Genomic DNA, 13,109 nt, shown 5'->3' on the forward strand with positions numbered 1-13,109 from the left:
TCAGCAACCTATACTTGTCCTAAAAGGCGACTATGCTTGTTGTAAGAGGCAACTAACGGATCGGGTGGTCAGTCTTGCTGACTTGGTTGATGCACATCAATGTATCCCAATTGCATAGATCAACACTCAGGATGTCAATCACTGGATTGTCTGGTCCAGACTCAATTATTTACAGACCACAGTCATATAGCTGGAATATTGCTGAGTGCTGCGTTAAACAAACAAACAAACACTCATCAAGAAAATGAAACACAGACACTGCCATATTATTGTCATTTTATTCCATACTTTGTCATGAATTCCTGTATACGATTCTGGACGGAAGATTTGACATAAAACCTAATAAATACAAATGTATATTACAGACATACTAACATAGCTGTAACATGCAAGATATAAAAATATGAACAATGGTGAATAATGGTCAACAAATACACTTCACTTGTACATGAGAGTGGCCTCACTAACAAGATACACTGAAATGTGTTGCAATAACTGCATCAACGGAATGTCTGTAAAACCCCTCCAAACTCTCAAACTGCCCAACACCAGCTGGCGGTACACTACAAGGGGGAGAGCAACATGGCAGTACAGCAGTGGGCGGTGATCATACACCCAACAACAGGGAAATGAAAGATAGGTTAAGGCTTAAAAAAATAAAAGAATTGGCTCTCAAGCAATGGCTTTTGAAAATATAGTGCAGGCATGCGATTGTTTTGTTTTTTGTTCAAGCCAGTATGTAACCAAATTTTGTTTACAATAATTTCAGCGAAATCATGTTGTTCAAAAGTATTGTAGCATTCACTGCCAGGGTTGTGTGTTCAAGACGCGGAAAATTCAAAGATTTTATTTTTTTGATCATGGGAAAAAAAAAAAAAACTGCAGCAGACTTTATAATGATGTGGGCAGTGCCTGAGAACCAAAAATATTATTTGTTTTAGCCTAAATATTGTAGCTCTTGGGGATTTATGTTTTTTAATCTTTGTTATCATTATCAAAGGTAATTATGACATTAATTATCCTGCTACTCATGGATACGAGTAAATGTCGGAACAGATTTTCAAATTTCACATGCCAGAAACTATTATACTTGACCATCAACCCCTCTATCATCAAAGCTTCAAGAAAGTTAGAGTAAATATCTACCCTTGGTGATTTTATTATTATAATCTCAGATATCGAAATTTGAGAGATGATGCCTAATGCTACAACTGTTGTATTGAGATATGTATACCGGTACATGACAGGTACTGCTGGTACACCAGTTACAGTACCATACTTCTTTAAGTGGCATTCAGCAGTTGGTAGCTGAACAATGAGATAAGTCTATGGATATACAACTTATTTATTACAATGGATGCACAGATTCTAACTTGATAACGGTGTTAGTATCTACGCCGAAATGTCACATTCATTGTAATCAAGAAGTTGTATATCTACAGAAGTATCTCCCAAGAGTATCATACTTGACCAAAACAACCCAAACTGTTTGAAAAGATGTATCTGTACCAGTTGATGCCAAATGATTTTGAGTTTAGTTGCTCCAACTAGGCTCTTAAGGATCATTTTCAGTGGAAGTTTCTGTTGCTATGTGACAAGACTGTGTTACAAGACTGAACACAATATCACTTGACTTGGGCTTTGGACCAGTGGCTAAAGTGACAGATTGCTGTACCAACTTGTCATGATCTAAACCCGCACCACATGTACACACTATCACTCACACTAGAATCCTGTGAGAACCACATCCATACCTTAACAACAATCACACAGATGTACATGTAAACATAATGCTGAAGAGGTCCCTCACCCAAGGGGAGACAACTCACTGCTGAGTCTCAATGATCATGAACCACCACTAAATTACACCAACAGTTGCACCAATCATTGTTGTATGGAGTCAAGATGTATGAAGTTCAAAGAAGCAGTCCAGCAACAATTTGATGATATCAAGTCTCAGTTAATACAACAGTTGCCCAGATATTCCAGCATCTCATACTTGCGGTGTGATACTTCCGGCAGATTTGCCTTAATTTGTCACCGGAAAATATAAGACACACAGATTTCATCTTCCCCATGAAGACGCAAGGACTGTTTTCTGTACATGGCATCCATTCTCTGTATTCATACACTGTTAGAGACTGTTTTTATCTACTCAGATAATATGTCTCCATGACACCCTTCCCTTGCCCCCGAGTTCATCACAATGCAGCCCCATGGGACCCGAGCCCCTTGACCCCAAGGTCATCTCACCGGGGCCCCCACTTGATGTTATTCATTCCCTGGAACTGTCTCTTCAGCTGCTTGGTGTCAGCCCAGGCTGAGTCCATGTACGCATCCTCCGCATCAGCATCCATTTTCTGCAATCAAAGTATACATCAAGTGAGGTGAGGTGAAATGGGGTTTAACGTCGCGTCCAAGATTATTGCACTTATATAGCGACGCGCATATCTGTGTGTGTGTGTGTGGCTGCTTGTACTAGTCCGGACTGATGCCGATTTATAGTGCTAGCTCACTGAGATACCATGCCGCAGTTTAACATAAATACCCCACTCAGACACAGTATACTGACTCCGAGCCGACCAGTCCTTGTTTTAGCCCCTTAATGCCAAGCGCCAGACAGGGTACCATCTTTTAACGTCTTTTGGTACGACGCGGCTGGGGATCTGGCTGTAGTGACAGCACTTTCACAAAGGCCAAAGAAATCTGAAAGACAACTGACTGTTGCTAATTACTAGCAATCAGTAAAATCAAAGAGCCTAACCCACCCGATCCTCATTTCAGTCGGCTCTTACAACCAATCTTCTGACCCATCTTCCCAAGGCAAGGGAATTAACTGACTGAAAAAGTCCAGTTTCCACCCTTGCCGAACTAGATTGGAACTTCTGGGCTCGATCATAGCGACACCAGTGGCTATTGTGAGTTTCCATCAGTTTTATCAGATTCCACCTCTCATATCACATGCATTTGCTTCAAACAAAATGGCAGCTCCAAGACGATATGATCAATAATCAAGATCATCATTGTAATAACATGTGCATCAAATCATGTGAGCACTTTGATTAAAAATATGAAAAGATTTGGAAAATATCAGTTGATGCTAAAGTGACGGTTCACACGTTTTGCAAATCCTGCAATCGACCGAAATCTGTACAGCAGTTGCCATGTTGTTTTGAACCAGATGTCGATTTCCCAGCGCGATTTTGATTGGACTATGGACTCAGCCATTATGTCCAGCCAAAATAAAATTCCATAATCCCAGCCTAGTTCGACAAGGGTGGAAACTGGACTGTTAAGTCAGTTAACTCCCTTGCCTCAGGAAGATGGTTCTGAACTGGAATCCCCACAGGGACAGAGAGACGAGAGACAGGAGACATGTTACCTTCCACTCCTCCTGTTTGCGGTAGTAGAACGCCATCATCTGTTTCTGTTCCTCCTCCCCGACCACCGGCTCCCTCCCCGGTGCACCCTGGCCACGCTGCAAAACAACCACGCAGCCGATACACTCACTGCATTGCAGTCAGCTTAATGATGTATCCATTGCTCTGTGGCAGTGGAGATTTATGCAAGTATATTTGACGTGAGTGAGTGAGTATGGTTTTACACTGCATTAAGCAATATTCCAACAATATCACAGCGGGGACACCAGAAATACGCTTCACACGCTGCACCCATGTCAGGAATCGAACCCGGGGCTTCCCCATGACAAGCGAACGCTGTAACCACTAGGCTACCCGACTACCCCTATATTTGTAGTGATTGTCAGTGGCAGCAAATTACTTAAGCACTGTTAAAATGGCAAGTGGTGTTGTGGCCAGATTTTATCGGCAGTGAGTAATTTAGAATTAGCCGCCTTTGTGTAAACTTGTACGAGACAGACTTGATCATTTAAGAAATTTGGGGATCGGACAGTTTTTAGAAGGCTGACTGTACCAAAATAAGAGCAGGAGGGCGATATGAGGCCTTTAACTACCAGACTAGTGTGTTATCTACTTGCCAAATGTGGACTGAATTCCTATCTGAAAACACTAAATTCCTGCCAGCTCACACTATTCTGGATTCAAGGACTGAGACAGACCCCTTCCAAGACCTTGACAGTGACAAAATTCTAGACATTCATGAATGCAGTTACATTAATTCTAGTCCTGCTAGTTCATGTACTTACTGCTACTGCCACCTATTTGTCCCAGTGTATTGCCTCATTATTCTAAACCTAAAACTCTGTGTTATCAAGATAATTTGTTGATTACCCATTGTGGTCATTTACCAATTTCACAACTTAGTTCTGTACGTAAAGATTTCTGGGTTAACATTCGCGTTTCTATTTGTAAATCATCTTGCAACACTATGGTAACCACTTCAATGCCCCGACAGTCCATATCTCCACTCATACAGAGGTACATAGCATCAGAGCGCAATCAGAAATAGTGATTTCCGAACTTTTATTACAGACATATCTCAAGGCCCACCTTCTGCAACTTGGCAACTATTTTTGTCTTCTCATTCTTGCCAATGAAGTCCATGAGTTTCTTCCCCCTGATAAACTCCTTCCCTGCCCACCAGAGGGAAGAACTAGCCTCGTCTATCACATCCAGGGACGCCTGCATACAAGGAGTAAACAGAAATAACAACATGCAATCTTTTATGATCAGGTATTTCTCATAACATAACTCAATCCAAATGGACTAGTAAATCACAAAAGGTCTTAAGTGATCGTCAGCAATAAGACAGCCAAATCACATCCACAGGGGTCAACATTGTGAACACTGATCCATGACGTCAGAGATGTCACCGCATGAGTTGAGTGAGTAAGTGAGTTGGGTTTAACGCCGCTTTTAACATTATTCCAGCCATATCGTGGCGTGTCAGCTTAATGTGGGAGGAAAGCCCAAAGTGATGCAGGTCTCAGACGTTTACCACTTCGGTGAAACCCACGAGCACGGGTATGGTGCTGACAAACCTAGAAACATAATCAGGGCGAACCGGGATTCAACATGAGTTGAGTCTGTGTTAGTATTCCAAGATGATCTCTCCCCCAGGGAATGTTTTGTTTGTTTGTTTGTTTCACATGGCACTCAGCAATATTCCAGCTATATCACAGCGGTCTGTAAATAATCGAGTCTGGACCAGACAATCCAGTGATTGACCTCATGAGCATCGATCTATGTAATTGGGATACAATGACATGCACCAAGCAAGTCAGCGAGCCTGACCACCCGACCCGTTAGTTGCCTCTTCGAGAAGCAAAGTAGCCTCTTATGACAAGCATGGGTTGCTGAACACCTATTCTAACCTGGATCTTCACAGCTACCTGGGAATGCGTTGCTACAGAGGGGCATGAAATACAAGGGGATATTGTCCCGTCACACAAACCTGAGTTCCAGTGAGGTCCTCTGTGTTTTCAAACTCGTCCCTGATGGGGTCATGAGGCGGCAGTCCCATGGGGTACACAATCATCACCGCCCCACGCAGCATGTCCAGTGCCTCCTTCACTGACCCCTGGGTCACCTCCACGTTGGCCTTCACCTTCTCCTGGACACAACACATGCACAGTTTAGGGAAGCGAATAACTGATCGAATATTGAAATGAAAGTATATTACAGACACTCCAAATATCAAAGTCATACCACAAAGGCTGCAAGTATCAAAGCTATACCACAGATACCAGGGATACTGCAAGTATCAAAGCTATACCATAGATACCAGGGATACTGCAAGTATCAAAGCTATACCACAGATACCAGGGATACTGCAAGTATCAAAGCTATACCATAGATACCAGGGATACTGCAAGTATCAAAGCTATACCACAGATACCAGGGATACTGCAAGTATCAAAGCTATACCAGGGATACTGCAAGTATCAAAGCTATACCACAGATACAAGGGATACTGCAAGTATCAAAGCTATACCAGGCATACTGCAAGTATCAAAGCTATACCACAGATACCAGGGATACTGCAAGTATCAAAGCTATACCACAGATACCAGGGATACTGCAAGTATCAAAGCTATACCACAGATACCAGGGATACTGCAAGTATCAAAGCTATACCACAGATACCAGGGATACTGCAAGTATCAAAGCTATAACTGAGACTTCAAATATATATTCTTAAGACTTTAAGTATCAAAGCAATAAGAAATGTTAGCTGAAATGTGGGGTTAATGTAGCTTTTTCGATTACTTCACCATATAGCATGTGCGAGTGCATGCATGCGCATACTTGTACTAGTCCAGACAAATGCCAGTTTTATAGTGCTAGCCCTCGGAGATACCATGCCAGGGTTCCACATGGACACCCCACACCAGACACAGTATACTGACTGTTCTTGCATCTTAATCCCGAAAGCCAGGTAGGGAAACAACAAGAATGGTCTTTTAACGTCTCTGGGTATAACATGACCAGGCATCAAACCACCGATCTTCCTCTCTCTGGGCAGATGTTCTATCCACTTGACCACGAAGGCGGTAAAAATATACAGAGAATGTTTCACAGTCTTGTACCTTTGAGATCAGGTCCTTGGCCTCCTTCACTGTCTTCTTGATAACTTCTGCCATTTTGTCAGTGGGTGCTGAAACAAATCAACAAAACCTTCAGTAGGAGTCAAATTTCTGAAATAAATATCATAACATTGTTTTCAATTGATGTAAGAACAGGTCTTACTTAATTGTAAGTGTGTCTGGTTGAACACCATTTTGAAAAATATTTCAGTAATTCAGTTTACGGCAGTTTAATTTGGGAGAATACCCAAAGTGATGCATCTACCCGAGGCAAGGTGTCCACTATCCTATATCAAAGTTTAGTTTCTACCCTTGCAACATTAAGGCCACTTTTCTTGGATTGACCCTGGCGCCACCTCATGTAGATCACGAATTTTGCCTCTTGTAATAAAAACGAGATATCCAATCAGAACGCTGTTCTTATCTTGTATAGTTTCATAAAGATAGCGACTACCTAGTCAATCAGATAACGAAAACATTCGCGATTTCATCCGTGAAACAAAAACATAGGCAATGGTTCGGGGCTTTAAGAGATGAAAAAGACATGGTCGTTCTCAACAAGGACAGGCAGCGGTAAATCACTTTCATACAAAGGTGTACCAGTAGTGGATGTTGATTTTGTGAAAAGTTCTCTGAATGGACTATCGACATCTGCGATAGTCCAATCATATTTATTATTGAGCACAGGAAAGTGGGCTTGATGTGGCAAGGGTGGAAACAAGACTTTGATAAAAAGGATAGTGGACACTCTTGCCTCGGAAAGATGGCATGTCTCAGACTTTCACCACTTTGATAAAAGCCATTAGCACAGCTATGGTGCTGCAAAACAAGCATCTCCCAAGATGTCATTCTCAGGTGGTGAGGTGGTGAAATGGGGTTTAACGTCGCATCCAAGATTATATATAGCGACTTGCATGTACGTGTGTGTGTGGCTGCTTGTACTGACTGATGCCGATTTAAAGCGCTAGCTCACTGAGATACCATGCCGCAGTTTAACATGAATACCCCACTCAGACACAGTATACTGACTCCGAGCCGACCAGTCCTTGTTTTAGCCCCTTAATGCCAAGCGCCAGACAGGGTAACAACAAGTACCATCTTTTAACGTCCTTTGGTATGACGCGTACGGGGATCAAACCCCGGACCTTCCACGCTCCGGGCGGACACTCTACCACTAGACCACAGAGGCGGTCTGTCTTTCTCAGGGAAGATACAGTCACAAGAACATACAATGATTAACTTGTTCTTGATTTACCCATTGTCAGTGCCATCTAATTACTACAAAACACACTCGAGCATCTAGCTTGACAGTCCTATAAGAACAGTTGAAACTGTAACAAGAGCAAAGATGTTTTGGTTTGGGTTTTCCTAGGAAAGAGACAATAATAAGACGAATAACAAGAACAGTATTTTCCTTCATCCTACCTCTGCCATTCCGTCGTCCAATCTCATCCTTCTTCTCCTTGTATCCCCCACTTGGTGTACACTTCTCTGCCCACTCGTCCACCAGCTTCAGGTCAAAGATCTGCTCCTCTGTCAATCCCTGCATGTTGGGGGGCAGCGTGATGCCAAACTTGGCCAACTCCTCCATCTCTGTATGATATATATACATTTACTTTAACAGACTGTGTTCAAAATGACTGGCATGAGTAAAAATCAAGAAACAAACCTCATGATATTAAAAGATGTACTTAAAGTATTTACCAGTTTGTGTGTTTATTTGTTCTTTAACGCTGCACTCGGCAATATTCCAGCTATATAAATAGCTATGTAAATAATCGAGTCTGGGACAGACAAGCCAGTGATTGACATCATGAGCATTGATCCAAGTAATTGGGATACAATGACATGCACCAACCAAGTCACCAAGACCACCCGATCCCGTTAGTCACCTCTTACGACAAGCATAGTCGCCTGTTATGTCAAGCATGGGTTCCTGAAGAACCATTCTACCCCAGATCTTCACGGGTGATTTTAACTAATTAATCAAGTAACAGCCTGTTCAAGCCAGAGAAAAACCAGCACATACTCAGCCAAATAAATGCTCAGTTTACATCACACAAACAATAACATTTCTCACATTACATCATGTTTAACACAGATTAGTGATATCAGCTCCATTCTTTGCTGCAATGTCGGACAATGGTAAAAACTTTATGCAATGCATAAGGTTCAGTTGAACTCCGCAAGTTATGAATGGCCATATATCATTTGGGTGAGTGAGTGTGTATGGTTTTACGCCGCTTTTAGCAATATTCCAGCAATTTCACAGCAAAGGACACCAGAAATGGGCTTCACACATTGTGCCCACGTGGGGATTCAAACCTTTGGCATGACAAGCGAACGCCTTAACCACTAGGCTACCCCATCGCCCATCTATATTTCATCAGCTGACTGAAATAGACATCCATCACCTAAACATATTGGCCTTATCTCTTCACAGTTGATGGAAGAACATAAAGAATACAAGCCTGTGAAGTATTGAAGATGGAGTCAATTAAACTAGCATGGCTTGAAACACATCTACCAGGAAACACAGTCACAGCAGCAGGGCTTAAAACTTTGTCTGTTTTAAGACATTTGGAGCTTTCATACATGCTGTACATGATTTTGTTATCCCCAGAATTTTTTTAACACTAACTAGCTAATTGGAAAATAACTGATCATTGAATTTGTGACTGATTCCTTGATTTGAAACAAAATCCAATCATTTATCAATGAGATCCATTAATTGGGACAACACTACAAAATAGCGTTTGGGTTGGCTGTGGATATTTATGTTCTACATACAATGGTTAAAAGTTGGGTAGGGAGCACAAAATTGTTCAAAGTTAATCTTTATTGTGAGGCCTAACCTAAACAATAGACAAATTGTGTGACAAAGCTAACCTGCACATATTCTCATCACTTTCAACCTGCCATTGTAGATTGCAGTGATATCTCTCAGTAGGTCTTCGATGGGAATATTCACTGTTGTTTCGTACAGGAACTGACTGTCATCACCTTTCTTGATGTGTAGTTTCACCATCTTGATCTGAGAAGGAGGATGCATAAGTCCTAATTATATGGTTAATCAAAGGTGTAAAGACAAGAGCGACATTATCAGTGATGGATGATGCGAGAATTTCTGACATCATACAACATCACGTATGTCTGCGGAGTGTATCAATAATAAGTACATTGACCAGCATTAATATTATTTATTAGATACATTATTACTATACTATAATCTCGTGAATCAACCAACCTTGATATGTAAAAATGGTTGCAGTGGTACACGACGGAGGAAAAGACTGAGAATAATGAGGAATAGAATATTCCTGGTCAGAAAAGGGAGATATTTCATCTCTTCATACCCTTCTAGTTAGTGAAAGGGATTGGTTACATATGATATTCATCACACATCTACCGATTCAGACAATGGAAAGAGAGAAGAAAAACATAATTGTTGGCTACTGTTACCTGTTAGCGGAGCTTTGGTGGTCGGTTTGTTTTTCTGTCGGCGTTTCTAGAATTTGAGTAGGCTGCGTCAAGTCAAAACGGGCACTATGTACACCGGATATCACTTAAGGCCAGCTACGGACACAATCACCTAGCAACGATGGTAAATAGACCGGTACAGATCGTGCAGTCGTACATTCATTTCACCATGGAAACGGATGGATTATCCGTTATTCAAAAGTTTAATAAGGGACGTATTATTCAAGCGGGGGGTCGCGGCGTTAATGCGATTACTACCAATGACGTTTGGAGTTAATCATCAGTGCAGGCATAGATTATTTCGAAAAGTTGTATCCGAAAAGGAGTCGGAAATTGAATTTACCTTGCAATCAAAATTAGTAGCAGCAAATAAAGGACCATGGTCATTGTGAAAAGCTTGAACTGAAAATAATATTAAATTATATTTTATTCATGAATAATATCCACTTCAATTCAATCTATTCCATATCATAAAGTCAAGGTGGATTTGAACTATGGATAAATAGAAATATTAATATCACAAATTCTCCATTCAACACTGTTTAAACACGCATATTGTCAGAAAAAAACATGGATTAGTAAACATGAATAACATACGTATAACAGTATCGCTACAGCAACAAAACATTTACAAACTTAGTTACAGAATCACATTGGCAAAAAAAACATAAGTAGAAACACTAGGAGAAATATCACTGCAAAACGTTAGTTTGTTATGTATGTTATTAAAGTTATTTGGGTCACGTTCTTCATAAAAAAATAGTTCTAGACAGCATCTTGATTAAATGTCAGCTGTTTCAGATCTCTTTGTTTTTATGGAGAAGTCATGGACTTTGAATATATATTCACGCATCTTATCTATAGCTCTACCAGTGTAAGCAGTGTATTGTGCTGAATAACTATATAGAAACTATGTATTGTTCCTTCCAGGAGGGGCGGTCGGGTAGCCTTGTGGTTAAAGCGTTCGCTCGTCACGCCGAAGACCCGGGTTCGATTCCCGACATGGGTACAATGTGTGAAGCCCATTTCTGGTGTCCCCCGCCGTGATATTGCTGGAATATTGCTAAAAGCGGCGTAAAACCATACTAACTCACTCACTCACTCACCTTACAGGACGTTTTGCAGTTGGAATTTAAAGTGCTACCCTTCATGTTTGACTCTCACACTGAACATGGACTAGATATTAATTGCAACTGTGGACGTACAGAATACATGTATGTTGTGTTGTTGTTGGTTATAAACATGCGTCTCGGTACACCGGCAAAGTGACGGTGTATTCGACTGTGGATGTCTTATTGCAGTATGCATGCGGCATGTAATGTTTAGGTAGTATATTTTATATTATATATTTTGCGTGTGCATGTGCGTTGGGAGTGTCTATCAGTTTTCGATGGATCCCCACACTTCTTTTTGTTTAAAAATAACATGTGGACATCAAGCGCCACAGTAATAGACACATATACACAGACACAGACATACTGTCCTACACACAGACACACATGCACCACATACACATACACACTGTGGACATCAAGCGCCACAGTAATAGACACATATACACAGACACAGACATACTGTCCTACACACAGACACGCAGGCACTACACACATACACACTGTGGACATCAAGCGCCACAGTAATAGACACATATACACAGACACAGACATACTGTCATACACACAGACACGCATGCACCACACACATACACACTGTGGACATCAAGCGCCACAGTAATAGACACATATACACAGACACAGACATACTGTCCTACACACAGACACACACACACACACACATACACACTGTGGACATCAAGCGCCACAGTGATAGACACATATACACAGACACAGACATACTGTCCTACACACAGACACGCATGCACCACACACATACACACTGTGGACATCAAGCGCCACAGTAATAGACACATATACACAGACACAGACATACTGTCATACACACAGACACACATACACATACACACTGTGGACATCAAGCGCCTCAGTAATAGACACATATACACAGACACAGACATACTGTCCTACACACAGACACGCATGCACCACATACACATACACACTGTGGACATCAAGCGCCACAGTAATAGACACATATACACAGACACAGACATACTGTCATACACACAGACACACATACACATACACACTGTGGACATCAAGCGCCTCAGTAATAGACACATATACACAGACACAGACATACTGTCCTACACACAGACACGCATGCACCACATACACATACACACTGTGGACATCAAGCGCCACAGTAATAGACACATATACACAGACACAGACATACTGTCATACACACAGACACACATACACATACACACTGTGGACATCAAGCGCCTCAGTAATAGACACATATACACAGACACAGACATACTGTCATACACACAGACAGGCATCACGCACATACACATACACACTGTCACGCACGCGCGCACACAATGTCCACAAAATCATAAATCAATAACATTATTCTTTCTATTTCTTAGTGTACCTTGCTAGATATCGCCAGTGCGCAATGTTATAATACTGTATTGACATCCCCTGAGAAGTAATGCTGCAAGGCTCCGTATTTCTTCATTTTATCGCAATCTTACTCTGAAAACCATGTCATTAAAACATTGAAAGTAGTTCCAACATAAAGCGTTATTTCACACTCGAATGCGATTTCGATTTCACATTTCACCTTCATAAATACATTAAACTAAATACCTAAAAAATGTGAACATTTCATTGCAAGGCTCGGGAAACACAGTCGTTCGCTGTACACATACAATAAGTACATGTTCGTAGTGGCTTGTAAATATTGTAAACTGGAGAGGCGCAAAATAAATGTTTCAGCGAATCTTACAATGACATGATGTTTTAAAAACATACCATAGTAACCAAGAAAATAATATAATTTGTAAACATAAGATGTGTGTACTTGTCAAATAACATATTTAACTCATCTAGTAATCATAAATTGATTTTTTAAAATGCTATTACGTAATTTGTTTGAATATAATTTTATTTAGGAGAATTGTCTCTTGTTCTTCCGGTGAATTTTCATATTCAAACAAACTACTGCACGTACAAACTACTGAGTGTGTTGCGTT

General features: G+C 41.0%; 1 protein-coding gene across 1 annotated transcript; it reads right to left on the reverse strand.

Moving 5' to 3' along the window:
• Positions 1 to 280: 280 nt before the first annotated feature.
• Positions 281 to 10,065, reverse strand: LOC139474015 (cilia- and flagella-associated protein 298-A-like). The gene is made up of 8 exons (XM_071256872.1): positions 9,968 to 10,065; positions 9,395 to 9,539; positions 7,931 to 8,098; positions 6,509 to 6,576; positions 5,374 to 5,532; positions 4,470 to 4,601; positions 3,383 to 3,478; positions 281 to 2,360 (listed from the first exon to the last, which is right to left on the reverse strand). Exons 2-8 carry the CDS (start codon positions 9,531 to 9,533, stop codon positions 2,250 to 2,252), a joined length of 873 nt encoding a protein of 290 aa, XP_071112973.1. The 5' UTR covers positions 9,534 to 9,539; positions 9,968 to 10,065; the 3' UTR covers positions 281 to 2,249.
• Between the last annotated feature and the right edge of the window lie 3,044 nt (positions 10,066 to 13,109).

This window comes from Haliotis cracherodii, unplaced genomic scaffold (assembly GCF_022045235.1).
Source record: "Haliotis cracherodii isolate W230 unplaced genomic scaffold, xgHalCrac1.p SCAF_3, whole genome shotgun sequence".
NCBI classification, from domain to species: domain Eukaryota; kingdom Metazoa; phylum Mollusca; class Gastropoda; order Lepetellida; family Haliotidae; genus Haliotis; species Haliotis cracherodii.

Coding starts and splice junctions, on each gene's coding strand:
- LOC139474015 (XM_071256872.1), bottom strand. CDS start 9,533: ATGGTGAAACTACACATCAAGAAAGGTGATGACAGTCAGTTCCTGTAC. Junction 5,533..6,508: donor CCAAGGACCTGATCTCAAAG/GTACAAGACTGT, acceptor TGTTGTGTCCAG/GAGAAGGTGAAGGCCAACGT. Junction 4,602..5,373: donor AGGACCTCACTGGAACTCAG/GTTTGTGTGACG, acceptor CCTTGTATGCAG/GCGTCCCTGGATGTGATAGA.